We start from the raw sequence: 23,461 nt of genomic DNA, 5'->3' as shown, positions 1-23,461 counted from the left end.
AGGTTTTTTTTTTCTTTTAATATTATCAGTAGTTGTAGTTGCATTCTTTGTTGTTTCTAATGTCTTTTTTTGGTTTCCTTTTTTCATTTGTTTGGTCAATTGTGGGGGTTTTGTGGGCCATCATGTTCGGAGGGGGCAGTTACAGCATTCAGGAGGGCATTGCCCCCTCTGCTTGCCCACACCGATGTCTTGCCATGATCTGACATGAACTCTTTTTGTCTAGTATATTCATGGATTTTTCAGAATAATTCTATTCTATTAAAAGCACCTTTGGATGTCTGAAGCTAAAGTGCAATCAGAATAGCAAAACAAATAATTACCTTCATTTCTATTTGCTTGCTTTCAGCATTCTTGAAAAGGAGTTTTACTCTGGTTTTGCCGTCATCAGAGGAGCCTTTCAGCTGAGAGAACTTGTATCGCCACAGGATGGTCTGCAAAAACAATTCAAACTTAGCTCTGGGTGGTTTCAGTAAATACTGTAATATTTACCCGTGAAGGTTTTACTTTGAAAAGCACTTTAATATTAACAAAAGACAGTTTACTGCTCGGCATGACTTCAAGCAGTGAGTGATTTATTAAGGAGAATTTTTTTCTGAAACAGTGCTGTGTCATCCTTGCAGTGATTCACTGCAGAGCTGACAGAAAACTTAGAGGCCGCCAAAAAAATTAAAAAAAAGGAAGAAAAAAAGAAAAGCTACAAACACAATGAGAGCCAAAACGAGTTAATGCTACATCAATGGTGGAAAAACAACCCCTTTGTGCAGATTAGGAACTTTTGTGAGAAAGAAAAGAATTCCAGGGTTTACCGATGATGAAGCCTCTGAGCAGGAGAAGCCTGATCCAAAATCTATGGTGAAGCACAGCACAGTCCCATGGCTGCTGCACATGTAGCTTTTGGACTGATGAGACAAAAGTACAAAAAGAAAAACATTCATGAAGATTTTAATGTCACGTCATGTATCTGAGACTCAGACATTTAAAAAGCAATTATTTAGAATTAAAAGCTATGATTTCAAAAAAGAATACAAACTTGGTGTGGATAGTGTTCTGATTTGACTCAGCAAAGCATTTCATAGAAATAACAACCTTTCGCTTTTAAGTAAACTCAACCATTTTTAGAAGGTTGTTTCAAACTTTGTTGCAAAAGTTCTCCTAAGTATATGGTTCTGTATTTATGAATATTGCAATGTTTCCACGGGTGGTTTCTCCTCCAAGCTCGGGTCCTCTACCAAGTTTCCATGCAGCTTGAGGGTCCTGCGCAGTATCTTAGCTGTTCCTAGCACTGCACTTTTCTGGACCGATAGGTCTGGGGTCTTTCCAGGTATCTGTTGTAGCCACTCCTCCAGCTTGGGGGTTACTGCCCCGAGTGCTCCAATTACCACAGGCACCACTGTCACCTTCACTTTCCATGCTTTCTCCAGATCTTCTCTGAGTCCCTGCTATTTCTCTAGTTTCTCATGTTCCTTCTTCCTGATGTTCCCATCGCTTGGCACTGCCACATCCACCACAACGGCTTTCCTCTGTTCTTTATCCACCACTACAATGTCTGGTTGGTTCGCCATTACCATCCTATCAGTCAGGATCTGGAAGTCCCACAGGATCTTTGCCCTCTCATTCTCTACCACTTTCAGAGGTGTTTCCCATTTTTACCTTGGGGTTTCCAGTCCATATTATGCACACATGTTCCTGTATATTATTCTAACCACTTGTTGTGGCGCTCCATGTATGCTTTTCCTGCCAGCATCTTTCATCCTGCTATTTATGCTGGTAATGGCCCACAGGCTGGACATAGTAGTGCTCAGCAAGAAGGCCACAGTGACAGATGCAGCAGTCTTAAGTGAGAGCAACATCAAGAAAAAGGAAGATAAGAAGATTGAAAAAATGTCAAGAATTGAAAAGAGATGGAAAAATGGGGAAAGTTAAAGGTAACTTTGGTCCCCATGGTAATTGGTAAATTCAGGGCTGTGACCCCAAAACTGAGGGACAAGCTCCAGCAGAATCCAGGAACAACATTAGAGTTCTCTGTCCATATTTATAATTATATAGACATGAACACAAGCAGCCATGGCTTAAAACATGAAAATAACGCCACACATATGATTCTGTCAGAAAATGAAACACTTCGCTCAGATAATTGTTATAATTGTAGATGCTTTGGTGTTTGTGTGTTTATTGCTTGTTTTATTTTTATTTTTTTTGGCACTGTAACAGAACAAAATAGCAAAGAGGAGAAGTTAAACCTGAAAAAAAGTGTGCAGAGAAATAAAAAATGGACTAGACTATATAATGAATCCCTGCCAAATCTGTAAGAAATAATTGCTTTTTAAGCATGTGTTGCTCCTGTGATTTTTTTATGGGGTACAACAATGCCAGCTCACACTATTCACTGCCATTTGAATGACGACATGATGGGAGATGAAAAAGAACCAACATTTTCCAAAACTTTTAAGTCCAATCCACAATTCTTCATAAGAACATACTACTGTCTGATAAGACAGTGGAGCTTAAAAGAAATGAAGACCTTGAAGAAAGAACACAGTCCCTACAGCATAATGTTAAGGACGTTTAAAGATGTTTTGGGGTAATTTTGCTGCTTTTGTATGAATAGTATCATGAAATCTGTTCAGAACCAATGAATTTGGGGGGCATGGTTGCGGAAAACTGTGTTTTTATTAGAGGTCATGGAATTATCAGCAGGAAAAATTCCTCAAAAATTCTTGTCAACAAAGCACTAGAAAGTGCTGAAAGGAGTCCATATCTGAATCCCATAAAACATCTGCAAAGAGATTTCAAAATAGCAGTTAAAAGAATTGCTCCCTTCAATCTGAATGACCTGGAGAAGAAGAGTGGTCCTCAAATCCAGTAGAGCTTTAAGGCACTCATTCATGGTTACAGGAAACATTGGATTTACGTTATTTTTCTAAAATGTAGTACTAAAGATTAGGTTAAAGATGTCAATTTGTCAAGTCAATTTTTTGATTAGGTTTGAACTTTTTTCTCAGTTATTTTGTGTTGTTTGGGTGTAATCTCATGACTACCAATAGATTAATTAGTGACAGATTTTTTCTTGTGCAAAAAATGTGGCATTTTCTTTTTTTTTCTTCTTTTTTTAACTTGTTCTGTCCAACAGCTGAGCAAACAGATTAGAGCTGAAGGCTTTTTGTGTTGGAAAGGTTTTACTATCACAAAAATAGGTTATATAGCTTAGAGAAACCAGGGTGTAGATTTGTATAAAGCCCTTTTTGTTGTATTATTTTTTATTTATTCGTTACATTCAGTGTGTGTGGGGAGGGAGAGGGAAAGAATGTGAGGGGGGTGGAAGAGAGTAAAAGGAAAAGAGGTGAGAAAGTGGGGGATACAAGTACTGATTTGAATAAGTTATTATTTCAAGCTGTAACAATTATACCAGATCTGCTGGAAAGACAAATATTACATCAAAGGTAAAATTCTGACACTAAGATGAGTGGAAAACATCTGTCCATCAATACACTGTGGGTTAGGAGGGCCCCCAGGTCCGTCCCACCCATGCACTCTTGCACACATACTCACAATCTTCTGGTTACCCCCCCCCGCCGCCACGCAATAACCCCCTCCGGCCGACCGACCCCCCAGCGCCACATGCCCGACCAATTACCGCAGCCAACAGGATACCCACAAGCCCGGCCGCCCTGAGAGGACCAGGCGGGCGAAGACCGGCCGCCCCTCCCCGACCCCACCTATGTATGGAGGTGTGGGTGTGCTGTGTGTGTGCTGCAGGTAACAAATGTGGCATTTTCTGACGGAATTGTAAAGATGTGGATATTTTAGCCACGACTGTTTCATTGTACCAACAAAATAGTATCAGCTATTGTTTTATTTGTCTTCCTAGTCCTATTGTCTATCTTGTCAAATTAAATGTTGTAATGTAAAGTTGTAATGGAAAAATGTGTTTTAAACTCATGAAAAATGTAGATCTATTTGAACTGATATATATCTATATATATCTATATATATAGATATATATAGATATGTAATTCTGAGCTGAAGAGAAAACTATAGACGATGGTTCACTAACTCTTTCACTGATTGGAGCAGAGGCAGACCTGAGACCTGAGACGACAGCTGTCACTGTGGCTGCAGTCATAGCAGTGCTTTACTTGGTAAAGCCTCTACATAACATGTGTGTGTTTTTTGCGTGTAATAGGGGTAAAACTGTCTAACCATTGAACTGCCGAAGACTTGTTGTTTCTTGAATTTCTGTCTAAACTCAAGAATTCATGAAAAACTAGACTGTAGATTTCCTAGAAAGACAGGTAACCCTTCAACAGCAAAAACATCTGATCAGAGCTTCACGGTGGGGTGATAGCTGTGTAAACAGCAAACAGCTGGATACAGGCATGGCTGAGCATCTTAAAATTAAAAATGAGCACTGTGAGGATCAGTGAAAGTGTGACATCCTGTCATCGTGGTGCTATTATGATTAAATCCAGCCTGGTTCCATCTGCTCTTACAAATCCATTGAACCAAATAATTTACAGACAGTGTAGATAATTCTATTTTAATCTAAAAGATACTTATCTTTTTGGCGGCAAGTAGATTTAGATTTGAAACCAAAACATAAATGTCTTCTTACCAATATTAAATCTGCTTAAAACAAAACAAAACCAAAAAATTAAGAGAAGTTATTTAGTCTAGCTGGAAAGGTGAACATATGTTTCAATCTCATTTTTAAGGAGGAAAACTGCTTCAAAATGTTAAAAGTCTGCCAATCACTCTATACACAAGATACTTAAGAATTTTGTGTATTCTGGAAGGATAGCTTTTATGTTTATATAACTCTAGTATCTCACACGTGTATTCACTGTGTTTTACAGTTGGACATTAATTCAGTCAATTCTACATAGAGTAAATAACTGCACTCATGGTGATAAATTGTTTAGAGCATGATCTCTGACGATTTCGCTCTGTTTCTCTCTGTGATGTGCTATCAGATTTGATTTTGTATTTTTGCTCTTATTAACAAAAAAAGCCACTCTGCAGGTTTTAAGATTCTCCTAAAGCATCAGACTTGATGTTTCATCCTGTAAATACAGTGCAGGGAAACTTAAACCATTTCTAAGTACTTTTAAGTTGTACAACCATTGATTTATTTAACTGATCAGAGAGGCCATATTATCTTCGCAGATTTGCTTTTTATCTAAAAAAAAAGAAGAATGATTTGATTTTTTGCATCCTTGATGCCTAAATGTATTTCCAGCTCAGAAAAAAAACACGTATGTTTTTGCTAATATATGTATATCATGGTTATGGTTTTTTTTAATACCTCTTTGCGGTTAAAATTTTTAAAGCTACTCTCTGCACTTTAAAAAGAATTGTTTGAATTGAATTGATTATTAGATTTAAAGTTGTTTGATTTGCATCAATAGGGGCTTTAATTATTGCCAAACTGACAATATTAAGCCAAGATTGGAGATTTGATTTTTTTTTTTTTTAATTTCAGGTCCACACATTGGTTCATGTGTTTATTTAATGAGTGGTATGGTTACATAAAATTAGTTATCAGCATAAAAGTAAAACAACAAAACAATAGAATAAGCAGCATTTCCCTCTATTGATTGCTTTGGACCAAAAGGACTTAGATCTTAGAACACAAAACTATCCCTTTTGTTTTGAATTATCTTATCAGTGGTTTAGGGGGGGGCAAAACTTTTCATTTTTATTTTTTCAAACAAATATAAGTAAGCTTTAGTATCTTCCCCAGCAAAATAAACGTCTTTGAGAAAATCGAAATCTTTTCTTACATTTTTGAAGCCCCAGTGATGCTAACAACAGTCCCCATGCAGGGTTTCCTGTGGTGTATGCTGGAAGCACCTCTTTTTTAAGCTTTCAGCACGTTTGGTACTGGTGGACTTACAATACCACAAGTCTTGCCAGACAAACTGTGTCTTGATACTACATCAAACAAAAGCGCAGCATCCGTTTGATTTTTGGCTTAAATCTCTGCAGTCTAAACTGCGGGACTCTGTTACTTATTAGTTTTGTCATTTGTGGTCATAGTTGGGTTCTTTAGGGAGAATAGAATACTGGTTTTGCTGTAAATGTGGCCAATTTGACGATACCAAAACAAGCTCTACTTCTTTACTTTTTCAAAGTAATCCAGTAAAATCAGAGCTATATTTGGACTACAGTCTGATACTTTCAGTGAAGCCACATTCACACCGGCCACATGTTGCGTGTTCAAGAAGGTGTTATACCTGTAGTGTTCACTGGACTAGCACAGAACAAGCAGGGAGCGGCAGGGAGGGGCTTCTTCTCTTTTTCCTGTTTACTAGCGCATCTCCACCGCCCACAATTGGTAGAAGCTTGGTGCAAAATTTTGAAGAGGTGAACATCACTGAAATCCTGCTCCAGGCTTTTTCTTTTGTGATTGGTCAAAGTTAAACTGTTTCGCGATTTAGCAGTCAGAAGTTCCAGTAGTTGAACTGATTGAACTTCCAGCGCGCGATCAATGAACACCTGATTTGTATGTCCACCCCAAGAATGGACTTAAAAACATGTGTGGCGATTCATATGCAAGAGTTCTGAATTTGGTGCGGTTACATTGGAAGTGGCTGCCTGAACGGGAGTTGCCACAGCCGGTTTGAACGCAGTTTCAGACTGACTGATTACAAAAGTAACAATCAAACCACGCAACAAAGTTTGATTGCTGTAACAGTCAAACCATGTTTGGTGGAATTAGGACTTTTTTCTTTATTATTTCAACTTATCATCTTGTGTCGAAACATTAAATTAGCTAACAGTTTTTCTTCTAACTTGGTTTTGCAACTAAAGTTGTCGACATAAGCTTTCCTGGTAGCTGTGATTTTGTTTTCTCTGCTGCTGTTGGCTCGAGCTACATGCTGCGTCTCATAATGTCAAAACATGACACAAGGAATCTCTACAGAAAGCCATGCATATTTAACATTCATTCTAAACCAGTGAGGAAAGCTCTTTGCTTCTTTTCACAGATTTTGGTTTCGAAAGCACTGATGGGTGAGCTTCTCAGGCTCTGACGGATTTTCCCAATTCACAACTTCATTCTGGGATTGTGTCAGCCACCCAACTGGAATACCAACAAGTGCACTCAGATTTTTTTCATCGTTCATGTCCTGTTTTCAATTTATTTCCCCCTCCTTTTTGTCCTTGCACGCGCCACAGGGGCATGGTGATTTTAATTATGGAGTGCAGCGTGCAGGGACTGTACAGCCGTCTTACTTAAAGTGTTTTCTGCTCAAAGAATGCACCCCCCCCCCCCCCCCCCCCCCTCAGTCTTTAGCAGTGCAAGAAATCAGTTCTGACAGGGATTTAAAAAAAAAAAAAATAAAGAAGAGAACACAGGCAGGCCAGTTCTTTCTGTCATCAAACATGGAAGTATGTTGTGACATGTTGACTACACTTCGCTAATTCGAAAGATTTTTTTCTGTGGAATTGGCAAAAAGGAAGATTTTTCCCTTAACAAAATCTCATTCACATGGCAACAGAAGAATGTTTTTGTGAGGGGAAATGCTTGAATATAACTGTAAGGTTGTGAGATGTATAAAGTCACTACTCTCTTCTTTACTATGTTTGAGAGTAAATTTAAAAAACCAAGAGTGGGGAAAAAAAAAAGAAACATGATTTTTTTGGGTGGTTTGGTATGTTCAACCATTAACACAGAAGAGATGTGTTTATCATTTTAATGGACAAATAACAACAAAACTCAAGAAAACAAATCCTATTGAAAAAAAGCCAAATGTTTTCATTGTAACGAGTCAAAAATATTTGATCCCCCATCATTAAGCAAGCAAACAATCAATTTGATTCCCAGGCCTCCAACATGGCCAAAAAGCTACCAAAGAATGTTGAAAATTATTTATACAGCATATATATATATATATATATATTATAATTCCTGAATTTGCTAAACATGTATTCTTGAATGCGCGTTTAGCCCATGGTGTTCACACTAGTGCATGTTCGCCACCTACAATCTCGCTTCCGGTTTTTCTTTCATAACTCTATTCCAATATATGATATACTTGGTGTCATATATTTTCGGGCGGGCACAAATCGCCATAATTAATTTCTCCTCCATGATCAATTTTCAAATGGTTGGCACTTCTGGCAATCTATGGATTGGTCAATATTCGACTTGGTTTAACTTTCAATGTGCATTCAATGACCATGCGGTCATAAAAACTTGCGCAGCAACGCATGAACACTGGAGTTTTGAACTCAGAAGCCCGGAACGTACATTCATGTGCGTTTACATAGACTCCTCATTGAAAGTTGTCACTTGAATATCTATTGCCGAGGGCAATGTGGTGGAAGCTTGAGGCTGTGAAGGGCTATGAGGCCAAGCAGATATTATTAGGACAACAATTACTAACTCACTATGCCACGAAAGACACAAACCCTGCATAGTCCTAATGCACATAGCAGGCGCGTCTGAACTTTACTAATAATCTCCTGAAAACAAGGTCTTAAAACTGTTGTGGTCAGACGGCACAGAAACCCAGCTCTTTGGCGTCAACTCAGTAAACGAAAGAGGGAAGAGGAATGGTGCCTATGATTCAAAGAAAAGTATTGCCATACTCAAACATGGAGGTGTTTTGCCAATGAACCAGGATGTCTGAAGCACATTAGTGTGGCCGTGGGTTGGCTGACAATGGCTGTAGTCATGGTCATATAGACTGGATATAACATCACTGACATGGTAGCAAGTCATTAGTTTGTCCATTGTTGGAACACATCAACTATTCAACTTTGGCAGATCACTAAAACACCCATGACCAATTGTGAACAAGTTCTAAAATGTTCTTTAAGTCAGTGTTTTTCAACCTTTTCTGAGCCACGGCACACTTTAACCTTAAAAAAAATCCCGCGGCACACCAGCATCCAAAAAAAAAAAAAAAAAGGAGAAACTCAGTCTGTATTGATCTACAGCCCCTCCACAATCTCAAATGCATTTTTGAGATAATTGTTGCAGAAAAAGCTGGAAACTGCAGCTGTTTTTTTTCTAAAAGATGCAATAAAAGTTAAGTTAGAAGATTTAAAAACAGTTTGTGTGTTTGTTGGTTTCAAGACGTTTAACAACAGATCTCCTTGTGCGTTGTCACTCTCACAACCCAATGTATCATGGGAGATGTAGTGCATAAAACGGCTGGAGATCACTTTTCGGAGCTTCATTGTTTTGTTCAGTTGTTCCACGGTCTGATACCGGATTCTGTGGAAAGCTACACCGCTAAAGACGAGCTTCAGCTGGTATTTTTGTTAGAACTGAGCGACTTTACAAGCTAAATCGGGCCAAGGAAGTGAAGACTTTAACCACTTCTGATTGGTCAGACTGATGACATGTGATAAAGCCCCCCAAGAATGATTGGTGGAGACAGTTAAAGGGACGGGACTTTTCCAAAATACAGCCGAAGGTGCAGCTGAAATGCGGTACCGTCATTTTTATCAAAATGTCTTTAATAAAATAAAATAAACGCAAAGAAAAAGTATTTTACGATCTTTTATATTCCTAACTCCTCAGTGTTTTATCAGGGTCTGTTTGGATGAACACAGAGCTGAAATCCCGGAGATGGGAAATGTTTTTAGATCAGTTAATGAGGGCACACTTGACCATCTCCCACGGCACACTAGTGTGCCGCGGCACACTGGTTGAAAAACACTGCTTTAAGTATCCCTAGTGTGTGTTTGAGCCGTACTGGGTCACACAAGTGGTCTGCAGAGATTGTATTATATCCAACAGGGAGACTCAGACTTGGCCCCCCCTGATGGCTAGGCAGCAGCGTGAAGGATCTTGCCCAAGGACCCCCACTGGAGGAAGCTCTTTGCGCCCCCTGGGAATCGAACGCTGATTTAGCTGCCACCTCTATCCCTATTACAGAAAAAAAGTCAAAGTTTACTGACTTTTGTCAGTAAGTTTGACCATTTTACACTAAAGTGAATGATTTTGTGACAAACCACCAAGTGGTTACACCATGAAGTGTGTTGGCTTCACTTTGAGTTTCAAACCAATCTCAAGGAGGCAGTGGAAGTTTATTTGACATAGTACATGGTTCCTCAATCAAGGCAAAATTGTTTGAGTGTGACAATGATGCTAAACACACAGCAAAAGCAACAAGGGTTCAGGATGAAAAAGCTGGAATCACGGAGCCACAGAAAATTTGTGGAGGGAACTTCAAAAGGAACTTATGCTTTGCAAAGGATTAAAAAGCATATGGTAGTGATCAAAATGCAAGCGCCTCTTCCATTTAATTTTATCTTTGTTTATTGTTTCATTTTGTTACACTAAAAATATCTGTCATGCCTTTTAAACCAAGCTCAATATCTTTTTGGATGTTTTAAGTGCATAGGCTTCGTCTGTTTGAGCTCCACTGCACATCAGCAGTGGTGGTGGAGGAATACTCCACCTCCATAAACAATGTACAGTGATGACAGATCTGCACTATTCTTCCTGTTTTGACTTTAAACAGAAAAGCAGCCGTAATATTTGCCAATATAGCTACCATAGAAAATAATAAACGATATAGCGGTTTCGAGAATGACTCATAACCCTTTGTGACTGAGCTAGAATATATTCACATCACTCCATATTTCTAAATTTCAGCAGCTGCCAATTATTCAGCATCACTGTTCTGAAATACAAAGAACTTGGGTCCCCTCCAACAGCAAATCGGACCTCCAGGGCTTCATCTATAAAGTTTTATATTCAAACTTTATGCTTTAAGGAAAGGTTCGATGAATCTGTGCATGAAAAAATCCTCCTCACATGAGCATGGATTCATTTTGCACATACATTTCAAGAAATGCTTTAGAGCATTAAGCATTCTTTTTATGTTATTTTACTTTCTGCTCAAATGCAAATTAAATTATAACCTTTGTGTCCTTACACATTCATATTGTTACTCCAGATAACATTTCTGAGAAACAATTTATGATAATCTTCCCACCACTGGAAATGACTGTCAACCTAACATTCTCAATGACACTAATTTTGAGTTACAATGAAAAAAAAGACATTTAGCACTTTATAAATTCAAAAAATCCTTAACAGAAAATATCAGTTTCTATAATGATGCGACTAATCAAGAATTCCTATTTTTGTCCAAAACAGCAAAAAATACCACTCTGTGTTAAAAAAAATTATTTAACCTGTAATATGTAGTGGAATATAAAAATAGATTTTGCAACAAAAAAAACAAACTTTAAAAAGTCTTTAAACTTGACTTTGTTACTGTCCACCCCCGTGTGCGACCACCTGCTGTGGCCTATTCGAGTTAGTGGATGGAATGTTTGGTTTGTTCCACCCAAAGATGAAGAAACACAGGAGAAGGTAATGATGTGTCAGCAGTTCTTAAGCCTGACTGATTAGCGTTGTTTATGTAACATCTCCATCCAGTCATTCTGAAGGTTGCTTTACTCTGAACTCTGCAGAGTGCTCTTTATAAGCCACTGGAGGCCAGTTTAATTGGGTGGAGAACCGAGAATCACTGGCAAAGCAGGAATCCTTATCAACTTTATGAACTGTCCCAGAGGACAGAGTCTCATATTTGCACCATTAAAGACTTAAAAAGAAGAAAAAGTTATTAATCATTTGATGGGGTTTGTCTTTTTTTTTTCATATTTTATGTAGCCCCCGATTATAACCAAGTATCGTCATTCTGACAGACAGTTGATGGGATACCAGCATACTGCCAATAATTGATTTTGTAAACAAGGTTTTTAGTAAAAAAAAAATAATAATAATAATATGTTGAAACTGTCAGATTTCCCAAGTTGCAATAGAGGAGGAAATCACACAAGAGAGAAATCATTCCCACAAAAACGTATGTGTGATGAATGGTTGAATGATTACTTTTTTTTCCTTTTTTGATGAAAAGCTGAGTGGAAAAAAGGTGAGAAAACAACCATTAGAAATAGGAGGTTGAGTCAAACAAACGTCCAATCACTTGAATAGAACAGTTTTATTCTGCAGACTGTAGGGGGTTTGGTAAGTCTATCCCTTCCCCAGAAATGATTTGTTCATCACAAAATATTATTATGAATTTTTTTTCTTTAATCACAGACCTAAACATGATATATATAAGGCAACGAAGTTCTAAGGAAAGGTACGTTTACATTACATGTAAAATGTAAGTACTTTAGATCGGTGGTCCCCAATCTTTTTAACGGCGCGGACCGGTATGATGTCATACAAAGTTTTCACGGACCGGTCTTTAAGATGTGGCGGATGATTATTGTAGCAACGCTACGATGAAGGAGGAACAGAGTCATGACGAGATGAACTCTGAGCTTTTAGTTTGAAAGGCATGTCACTGTTCATCGCACAGGTGTCATCATCCTCTCCCCTTCCCACACTCATGGTGCAAAAAAGAAGTACTGTCTATTAAATGTAGCTTTCTTTTTTGGAAGTCGAAGGCTCATCTTCGGTCTCCTGGCTGGGTGTTTTCCCCTTGGCAAAGAAACCTTCAAACAACATTTGGTTTTTACTCATTTTGCTAGTTCCTGAGTTTTATTTTAGCAGTAACCTATTATGTGACCAAGAAGAGCGCCTTGGCCTGCGTCAAGAGACATAGACTGATGTAATAGAGAATCGGGCAATTTTTCTAAATAAACATCTTTCAGATTCCAAAATAAATAAACCGGAAGTCATGCAAGTTATTTATTCTTTCTGTGCGGCCCGGTACCAAATGACTAACGGACTGGTACCGATCCGCGCCCTGGGGGGTTGGGGACCGCTGCTCTTTACAAAAGCATTAGTGGTGGACCCTGACGTAGAAATACCTAACGTCATACATGGAACACTAATGCAAGAGATCTGATGGTTTTTAATGTTGTGGATTCAGACAGCACTATATAGTGCACTGTATTGTGAGTATAGTGAAGAAATTCGGAAACAATCCATGTTAGATAAATAAGAGGATTTGATTGGTTAGAATCTAGACCAATCAGCAGGGTGTTTATGGCAGCTATGTTACACTGAACTGAAACTTATAAGAGCATAATCAAAAAATAGCAAAAACGTGAGATGTAACACAACACATGCAAAAAAAGTTTGAAAGCATACATTTAAAAAAGGAAAGTTTTGTGTGCAATGTGGACATAATATCACTCCATAAAAGTGCAGTTTGGTTCCCTGTAAACTTCATTGCTTTTAAGTTGCTATCAAAATTATCCAGTATGACACCCCAATTCAAAAATGTTGTTGTCAAGAAGAAGAAAGGTTGATGTGGAGTGCCGAGCTTTCCAGGAAGAATGGACAGTTTTATTTATTCATGGGGTTGAATGCAAAACCCGCGTGTTTGGTGTGTAATGAACAAGTCGCAGCGCTCAAAGAAAATAACATTGACGGTCACTATGAGACTCACCAAAAAAAAAGTTTCACCATTTGCGGGGCAGTTAAGAAAAGAGAAGATACACCAACTATTGGCTGTACTGAAAAGACAACTGTCTCCATTTACTGCCGCCGTGACATTGGTGATGGAGCAGTGAAAGCTAACTTCTTGCAGATGAGTTAGTGTAAACATCCAAACCAATTTCAGATGGTGAACTTGTGAATAATGCACCCTGCCAACATAAGTCTGTAAAGGATTGCAATTGCAAATACAACATCTCTCAGGAGACTTGGGCAGCTAAATGAAGGACAGAATCCAGTCATTTATTGAATTTCGGGTCACTATTGATAAAAGCAGAGACATCACAAATATTTCACAAGTGTGCACATATATTAGAGGTATTAATGAGACCATCACAGTGAAGTTCCTTGAGTTAGTTCCTAAGATGGACACAACAACAGCTGATGACATGTCAAGGGGGTATGCCAGAAAGCATTATTAAACTACCCTGACTTTAACCCTGAACTCTGGCTGAAAGCCGCCTGAACTTGCTTATTACTCTGGGTATGTCGGTTCCAAAAGACCGGATATGAGTAAGTGTAATTACGCTCGACTTGGTAACCCTGGGTTAATGCGCGTGCAAAGCAAGTACATAAAGGCATTCTCATTGGATCGCCGATTTCCGGAGTCACCATGGAAACACGTGGAGAACAAAAATGCCGTTTAATGACGGCATATGAAGATTATACGACCATGAAAAAAGTAATACGTCTGCATAGGGCTGTGACGATAACCGCATCACCGCACTTCTATTTTTTTGAAAGTTTTTTGTGTGTGAAAGTTTTGCATATGGTGCGTGATTGGAACTATAATAAACACATTAAACACATTCATCTTTGCTGATAATTTACTTTTTCTGCTAGTCCCGTGTTCAGACTTCAAGGGTTTCTGGGGGAAATCTTCTATCACTCTTCTCCTTCACTCCCTGCACCCGCTTGTGCGGTTTCAGAAACACACATCCTCATTCTACAACATAAGTTTCTGTCTTGCGATTAAATACGACACATTTACTGGGTTCTAATTATTAATTTCCATTGTATTCATTTCCATTACAAGCTGCTTGTGTCCTTGAGTGCGCGACACGGCCGCGCAGGATTTTGTGTTGGGGGCTGGGGGGGGGGGTATTGCTGTTCTCCTCACTCTGTAACACCAAACATGAATGTGCGCTGTTAGATTAGTTAAATATCACTGCATGTTTTGTTTGGAAACAATTTTTTGCACTGCAAAGTTACGTGTCTGTATAAACAAAGGCGGAGCCTCCTGCCCCGCGTTCTTCATGGGTGTCAGGCTTCATGGCTACCGGAAAGGTGACAAAGTGTCTGCAGTCTGTTTATTACTGGGCAATATATAATATTCTGAGAAGATGTCTGTACCAGAGAGACCGGGGGAGAAGGCTCGCGTGCAGAGAGCGGTCCGCTGCATAAGAATCAACACGCATCCCCAACACACGTGTGCGCGCTCCTTCCTCCAAGTCCTACACACGACCAGCGCGCTCACACACACACACAGTCAATCTACAACACCTTCATAGTTATTTCTTTAGTTGGATAGGTATAATTAGTTGTTTCTGTTATTTGTTAATAAAGAAGGTACGTTGTAATTGTATTTATTTCCGAGGCGGCTGCAGGGGGATTTTGTGTTGTTGTTTTTTTTTTTGTTTTGTTTTGTTTTTTGGGGGGTGGGGGGGGGGGGTGGGGGCTGGTGGTTCAAAAATCAAAGAGATCCTACACTGTCACAGCTCTACGTCTGCATCAGCAAAAAAAAAGTTTCCATCAGCAAAAGTTTCCGCATGGAGAAAAAGAACGGATAAAGTAAATGCACGAGTTTCTGATCTTTTTTTCAATTACACTGTGATGTATATATATATATATATATACAGAACTTATAAAACTTAAATGAATTGATTCAATTGGTAACAAGTAATTGAGTTAAATGTATGCAACCTAATTTCTTGTCTATCCAACTCAATGATTGTTTATAAACTCAAATTTACATATTTATCCAACTAAATGTCATATTACTCCAATTTAATTAATTGTTTTTCCATCTTAACTTATTGTACTTCTTGAACTCTCATATGTCTAACTTAGTGGCTGCAGATTTTCTCATTTTTATAAAGTTAAAGTAAATGAGACAGTGTGAATATACATTATCAGCAAAACATTCAGTTTTCATGATTATAACTTAAGTTCTTAAACCATACTGGTGCACTAGAGGTACTAAATAAACTCATCATCCTCTACCTCTCGCTCATGGTGCTGAAAGAATTAAACATAGTTGGACAAAAACATACACTTGTACCCATATCCATCCAGACAGGCAAAGGGAATGGTATCCCACCATTCATTGCGCTGCTGCTCTAACAGCAGCACCAAAGTTACACCTACTTAATTGACTTAATTTGAATGAAAGTAAAACAAATGTCTGATAACTGTGTTATTTTTAAGTTGACTGAACACAAAAAAATTATTTATCTTAACTGAAGCAAATAATTAAGTTAGTTTATGTAAAAAAGTATATCTTTCCAACATCCAAACGTGGTCTTATCACCCTCTCACAGTGGAAAAAGTATTTTCTGAGCTTCTTCATCCACTAAATCATCTTCAAATGGACACGTCATACTGCTTCACCTCTCTGAAAACAAATTAACCTTCAACTAAACCTGCTCCAGACCAGGTTATGTTCAGAGTATTAGTAGCTATGGGAACTTGACATTCCCTGAAACATACCTCCATTTCTGGAACCAAAAGCTGAGTTTATCCGCTTCCTTAACCTCAAACCTACCATTGTAACTCACATAACCTATTTTTTGGAATACCCCCCAGCTCTTTAGTTACTGTGTTGGACAATTTCGGAGAGAACTGGTCAGGTTATGTTAGTCTGATGGCAACTCATCAGACTGGGATCAGGAAGAAGGCAGGTGTTGCCACAAAATTCAGACAGTCAACGCAGGAAATGATTTTTGGACATTAAATTGTAACACCTATGGACAATTCAGACATTCCAATCAACCAATGAAGCCTGATTTTGGACAGGTGTCTGCTAATAGCTGTTCTGGTGTTTCCATTTGATAAAAAGAGCACACAGTATTGTTACAAAAGGTCGTGTCACACAGACACTATGTATATTTTGCGCATATGTGAATATACGTGAAAAAGTGATAAAAATTGCAGTCTTTACGTGAAATTGTCAAGTAAATTGAGCAATGTTCAAACCACAGAAAAAGTATGAATAAACCGCGCAAAGAACACGTAAATCAACGTAGAACAGGAACCATGTGTGATTATTGCATTGTTTAAAAAAAACAAAAAAACTTGATCTGGAAAAGTTTTATGTAATCAAAGACGTTCCTCAAGAATGATCCTTAAGTATGATCAAATTTCTTTTTAATCCAATTAGATTAAATGTTTAATTGTTTCATTTTAAACATAACTAAAGAGCCACCACACTGCAAGTACAGATTCCTCTGCAACTGCGGACTGAGACACATCTCAGGAATAGCAGCAAATTGTGTTAAAAAAACAACGTATCAATGCAGGTCTCAGGAGATTAAAACAAGCGGAGGTTGTCCATGGAAAAATTGTCATCTTCCTGTATTAGTAAAACCGCTGCAGTGGTTAAGCATGCATGGAAAATGAAATATTCAGTGCTGTTGGGTGATGTGCAGGAACAAAAGCAGAGATTGTTGCCGTTTGCAGAATAAAAATGTTTAGATTGTCAGAAATGGGGACCTTAAGAGCTGAAGTTAACCAATTTTGTTTTTCAATAATAAACTTAAAATGATTCACTTTTATGCAGATTAAAATGCAGAAAAGATTATAACAAAAGACATTCTTGAAGAATTAATGTATCTTTAAAGTATTAGTAGCTGCGTTTTCCACATATGCAAAACTTTATCAAAAATTCTAAAACTGTAAAAAAAAATATGTTTCGCAAATACACTTTTCCCATTAAATCATAATAATGTGATTAAACACAAACCAACTCACGCTATAAGTCAATCAAAAACATTGTGAAAGATGCGAGCAGTAGTTTGATTTACAGCAGACACATTCAAACTTTTACCACAGCACTAGCGCTCATCATCGTCTATCAAAGGCGACGTCTGCGTCTTATTAAGGTCATGGAGTGGAAAGCTCCTTACACATGGGATGAAGCGATTTTGGAAAATCCTGGTTGGTGATTTGTGGATCCAACAATTCCATATGACACGCTCAACTTTTGATGAGCTGTGCTGTTCCCAAGACTTATGTTCACATGAGTCATTCAATTTCACAAAAAATGTTTCCATTGCAGTTTAGCAAAATATGTAAATTTTGATAGGCCTTAAAAAACTACCTCCTCCAAAAATTATTTTCCAATAACTTCCAAAGTTGTCCTGTTTCTATTAGGCAGATTTATTTCCAATTTGCGCAATCATAGTCGATGGAAACGCAGCCAAAGACACCCTTAACTTTATCAACGAACCTAAAACAATAAGGATTCACATTACAACTCCAGCATTAAATGAATCTGAAATCCATCTGCCAGTTTAGTTTCTGCTCATGTACATCATTCAGTTACTGCTTTGTTTGGAACAAAATGAGAAGCTCAATTTTACTGACCGCCAGCTGGCTGTTGCGCTGCTTCAAAGAGAACTCTCTCAGCAGAATGCCTGCTCATTTCCTTATGGAGGCTCTCAAACCCCCACATTTTAAATAAGTTAAAGCTGGAGACAGAACTGTCCCCTATCATAGGAAGTGCAGTTTTCAAGAGCTGTTGCAGTGAAGTCAAAACGTGCAGGAGAGTTTCTCTGAGGCCACGGCACACTCAACACCCTCATTACCGCTCCAGTGTTCACAGCTGAGGTCTGGAGGTTTTTCTCTAGTTTTAAAAGGATCAAAAAGCTCAAATAAAATGGTCCTGCTTTCCATGAGAGGGGAAAGGGAGGTCAGAGGGCCTGATGTCAATGCAGAGTAACTCAGAAGCTTGTTATTATGACAGATAGGTGAGAGAAATGTCAAATCAAAGACCCCATTTACACCAAATATTAAATCTGATATCTAGAGTTATTGGATTTTTAGAAAGACTTGTAGTCCGTTATCGAAACGATGGCAGGTTTCTAATGATGCAATATCAGATAAAAATGTTAATCTGCAAAATACAAGATATTTAGTTGATTTACATACTCAGTAAAAGAAACAAAGAAAATAATTATTATTTTGCAAACGTATTATCTCCCACATTAAGCCTTCGTCTGCCCTTACGGGTAGATATGGGTTGTCTGCGAGCGAAAAATGGGCAAACCTGTACAGGTAACTCAGATGGCCCACATGAAATATCAAAATCATAAACCGCTTGGTGAGCCCAAAGAGCAAAAATGTTCATACACATATATTTCTACTGGCACGCTGTGGGAGACATTCTATAGTGAACACTAGAGTAAAGTAGGTGAAACGCAGCCACGTCATACGGATTTTCCGTTTTTCAACCTTCCCAAATCCAGTGGACTGAACAAGAAGCCTGCTTTTGCTGTTCAGGTGATTAGAGCATGCTACTGTTAGAAATGAGTTAATCAGTGTGTGCTGTCCTGAATGCGTTTACGCATCACCTGCATATCGCATGCATGCAGCTTTTGCACAAGGTCAGTAAGTGGCTAGAGAGTGTGCTCTAGATTTTGGCATAAGGTCATCCATCGTACGACAGCATCACCCGTATATCATAATTGTTTTTTTGGCCAATATCCATCTCTTCTCTCTGTTACAAACAAAACACAACAATCAGTGAGCCCGGACTCTGTGTGGTTGTTCTGGACAAATCAAATATACCCACATAAAAAAAAAGAAAAAAAACAACATAAAGTATAAATAAATGATAAAACTCTGTTGTGGCAGAATGGAATCGGACATGTAATAAGTCTGTGTTTGCTGTGCAAGCTGACAACTTCCTGTCATGCACTTGTTTCCTGACTGTAACTGCAAACTCAAACGCATGAATTAAATATTTCCTTTTGGTTGTGCTAGAGTTTTGGGTCTCAGGTGTTTCTACTCCACAATCTCACACGTGAATGCATGCAGAGGGCAGTCTTACTACATAATTGATGCTGTTGACTTTAACTAATGCAAAACTGGAGATTCCACTTTTTCCTTTATATAACTGTAAGGCCAGTACATTTATTCCTATTAGGATCTGCAGCCTGTGAGTCAGTGCAGCGCATTAATGGTGTCTGCTTCTGTGAGCACTGAGCTGAGTCTTTTTTAGCCCAATTTGGAAGTGTCTCTTCCACTGTACTGAAGGCTGATCCCTGATGCTTTCCCCTGAAAAGCTCAGGGAAACTGTATTATGTGCTGCTCTGAGGTCTGCCAAACCTTCATTTTCCCCTTATCCTTAAAGCTTATCATCTTTCCAGACTAAAACAAGTCACTTTCCAATTTTGCTCATCTGAATGTGGCTTGTGCCAATAATCCAGAGTTTCCAACATCCCAGAGCTGTGAGGGAAAACAGCTTATAAAGCTTGAAAGCGGATTTTTCCTCCTTCTTCATCGCTGCCACAGCAACATACACCAGTAAAGGTGCAACATACAGTGACTTACGTATTTTTAGGGTAATACTTAACTATTTTAAATTAGGCAGTCATCTTTTTTATCATTGTTTTATTGCCATGTAGTCTTCTGGAGGAATAAGGTTTTGTTTAGAAGCAGAACATTTATGCTCTCCTGAAACTGCTCATTAGCATCGGTTACTTTTTTCCAAATACAATGTGCTGTGACAAAGAAAACTACTGAAGTGCATAAATATATATATATATATATATTTTGAAAATCAAAACAAAATTCAAGTAAAAAAAAATTTGGAAAAAAGTAATTTCAAGTAATCAGACTGAAACTTTTAAAAGTAAGAAACTGGGAAAGGTAGGTACAACGGAAAATCATTGATTGGATGATGACATTTGAATTTTGCCGAAAAGGGAAACAAATGTGGTTTTGCCTGAATGATGATAAAGCAGTGGGTATGGGTGTTCCATGAAAATAACTATCAGTTGAAAAGACGAAAACATATCGTCATCCAATCAGTGATGTCCACTGAAGTCCCATAATACCCAACCTTTTCAAGTTTTTCAATTTATTACTTTTTTTTAAACATTTGTGGAATTATGTGTTGGTTTCTGAATTTTATTTTTTTATTTCTTTAATGTACAAAAAAAGTCAAATGATGTCACGAAGCACTCATCACTTTGAACTGCTTAAGATTCCCACTAGCCCACCACTTTGAGTATCCTCTTCAGGATAATGATCATCTCGTTTGTGAAAACTGATGTCATTGCTTGTAATCTTATTTTTTTAGTAGACATTTTAGGGATAATCTCAGTTTTTTATTGAGTGGAGTCATGCAGTTTGCTCCTCTCCCATTACTTTCCAGATTAGCCAGAAGATTACAGATTTGAAAGTACAAATTCCACAGAAAATGTTGATCAGTAAACCCCCAGCAGCTGATGGAGTCACGAAACGTTCAGAAACTTGGAAGTGAGATGTGCCTCTTTTTGAAATGTTGTTAATGCAAATATAATGTTGACATGCTGGAACATTCCACATCAAATCTGCATATCCCTTAAGTCTTACCCTGAGTATGACTTTATTCCATTTAAGCTGAGCAGACAAGTGTGTTTCCACGCTTCGGGATAAGGTCTGAGTGTTCATGGCAACGAAGTCATTAAAGAGACAAGTGCCTTAATAACATGGTTGTCCTTCCTGCTTTCACCCAAAGCCACATTTCTTTTTTTTTTTTTTTTTGTAAAGAAAAGCTGGACACCAGGGAAAGCTGTGGGTTTCTGGTTCTTATTACATCTCACTAGGATCATCTTGGGAACAAGATCAGGTTTCTCACAGACAAATATCTTATATGCATTTATGCTGCATAAATATGTGCACTGCATTAAATATTACACGGCCATTAGCCCTTTCCGCTCAGGGAGCCCTTGGCATCTGAAGTCAGGGGCTCACCTTTCTGTTTAAACAGGCACCATTAGCCCTTTACGGTTAAGTTGTAGTTCTGCTTAGGTTTCAGCATTCATCTCACGTACAAACACTGCTAAAAGACCCACTCCAATGAAACCATCTTATTGACTGTTCTTAGGCATTTTTCTGATCATGGAAGACATATTTAAAGAAAATTAAGCTGCTATTTGCTTCTTATGTAATAAAGCTAGCAAGCTTCAATATTGCTTGCCATTTTTGTTGCACGGTTTGTACAGGACGGAAGAGCGTGTAAACAGATTGATAATGGGAAATAAGGGTGGGCTCACTCCTTGCCAACAGTCAGAGGTGAATTTCTGATTCACTTCTGCCGCTCTGAAGAAACTGTGTCCTTGAAAATAACACAGGTTTTTAGTTGTTTTGCCTGAAAATGGCATAAAAATTATTTTAAAAACCACTGGGAACGATTTTCAAAAATGATCTAAAGATGATCGGAATGGGACTTTAAATACTGGGTTACTCTGTGAGAAAAGTACTACAAGACATGATTACATCAGAAGATGTGCCCCTCCTGCACACACAAAAAAGAAAAGAAAAGAAAAGAAAAGAGGTCTCCTGCAATGATGACTTTAACCCCTCAGTATTAGACATCAGGCCATAAAGATTCTCAGCAGTTTCATTTGCTGCCATAATAACCCGCATGCAGCGTTCCTGTTCTACAGCCGAATGAGAACTCTCTTAATTAAATCTGGCTCCAATGTTGACCTGCAAAGAACATGCGTGTGATTGAAATATCTCCTGACAGGTGCTCCACTTTGGAATATTTATAAATGCCTCTACTTAAGTGTCCCGAGCACCAAACCCTTCAGGCTCCCCACAGCATTTGTAGCCTTGATCTTTGGCTGACCGCACCGGCAGGGTGGGAGGGCTGGGAGATGGAGGAAAAGGCACTGCTGGCCATCTCATGATGAGCTTGACCTGACGTCTGGCATTCTTTAAGTCTTGAGTACAGTTTGTTACAGAGGCTGTCTGACAGTCTTCAAAGCTTATGCTGATACTGCAGATGTGGGTTACATTTATGTTTATAACCAGACATTTTAAGCAATTCAAACTTTTTTTTTTTTTTTTTTTTTAAAGATTTATATATTCTAATAAAGTTTTTGTTAACTGTACACAAATAATAATGAGTAAAACGCCTCAAATTGTGATGCTTAAATAATCAGATTAGGGGTTTGTTTGCTCCCCAGTGAAACGGTTTTATTTTTCTATTAATTAAAAAATATCATCAAAGGGCATAACAGTAAGAAAACTAACTTTTAAATTCTCTGTGAAGTTAAATTATTGTTGAGCAGTTCCATTAAAATTCAAACTGGAGTAACACTTTTCTCTCTCTTGAATTTTAAACATTTCTTTGAAAATGTTTAGGCTGAAGGTTCATTTATTAATTCCAGACATATATTATATGAAGAATGATGCTCCTTTGTTTTTACAATAAATTTGAAATATTTATAGGATTATAAGTGATAAAATATTATAAAGAGTTATTTTTAAAACTAATGAAGCTTAAAAGCAAAACCGAAACCTTTTTCTTTTTTAAGTTTTATATAAATCATATAACATCCACCATTTTTGCAGTCTGTCAGAGCAAAACATCAAATTACGGACTCCTATTAAACTTGACTAACAACCATTCATGTTTTGCTCAAATATTAAAAGCAATAAAAAAAAAAGGAAAGTAGAAAAACACACAAATAACACTATAGGAGTTCTTGTTATATTTATTTCCAAATATTAAATAAAACAGTAAGAACTAAATCAAACATAGCCTGAGATTAATTCAAAAACCTAGTTTTTGTTTGTGTAATTGTGTATTAAAAGGAATTTAATGCAACACCAAAAGTAAAAATTCTCCCCAAAAACGTATACCAGTATATGCATTCATAAAACAAATGATCTTTTATTTGTATTAATATAACAAAAGCTCAGTTGTTTTTCTGCCTCATTCTGTCGTTTTAGTGGGGTTTCACCTCAGATCTGAAGTGAAATACATCACCTATTATATAGAAAAGTAGTACATGGAATAAAAATGTCTAGAATATAAAAAATAAC

The 23,461-nt window shown here is 37.9% G+C and overlaps 1 protein-coding gene across 2 annotated transcripts in view; it reads right to left on the bottom strand.

Annotated features, from left to right (window-relative positions):
• The window catches only part of sntg2 (syntrophin, gamma 2), a 151,802-nt gene that overhangs the window by 6,243 nt on the left and 122,098 nt on the right, over positions 1–23,461 (bottom strand). For both annotated transcript variants that reach the window (XM_023951838.2, XM_023951837.2), the window contains exons 15-16: positions 807–899; positions 321–431 (exon numbers count right to left, since the gene is read on the bottom strand). In XM_023951838.2, coding sequence (XP_023807606.1) covers positions 321–431; positions 807–899 — 204 coding nt within the window. The remainder of the gene's footprint in view (positions 1–320; positions 432–806; positions 900–23,461) is intronic.

Source organism: Oryzias latipes, chromosome 22 (assembly GCF_053564925.1).
Source record: "Oryzias latipes strain Hd-rR chromosome 22, Olatipes_Hd-rR_3.1".
Taxonomy (NCBI): Eukaryota; Metazoa; Chordata; class Actinopteri; order Beloniformes; family Adrianichthyidae; genus Oryzias; species Oryzias latipes.
This window is presented reverse-complemented; position numbering and strand designations above follow the sequence as displayed.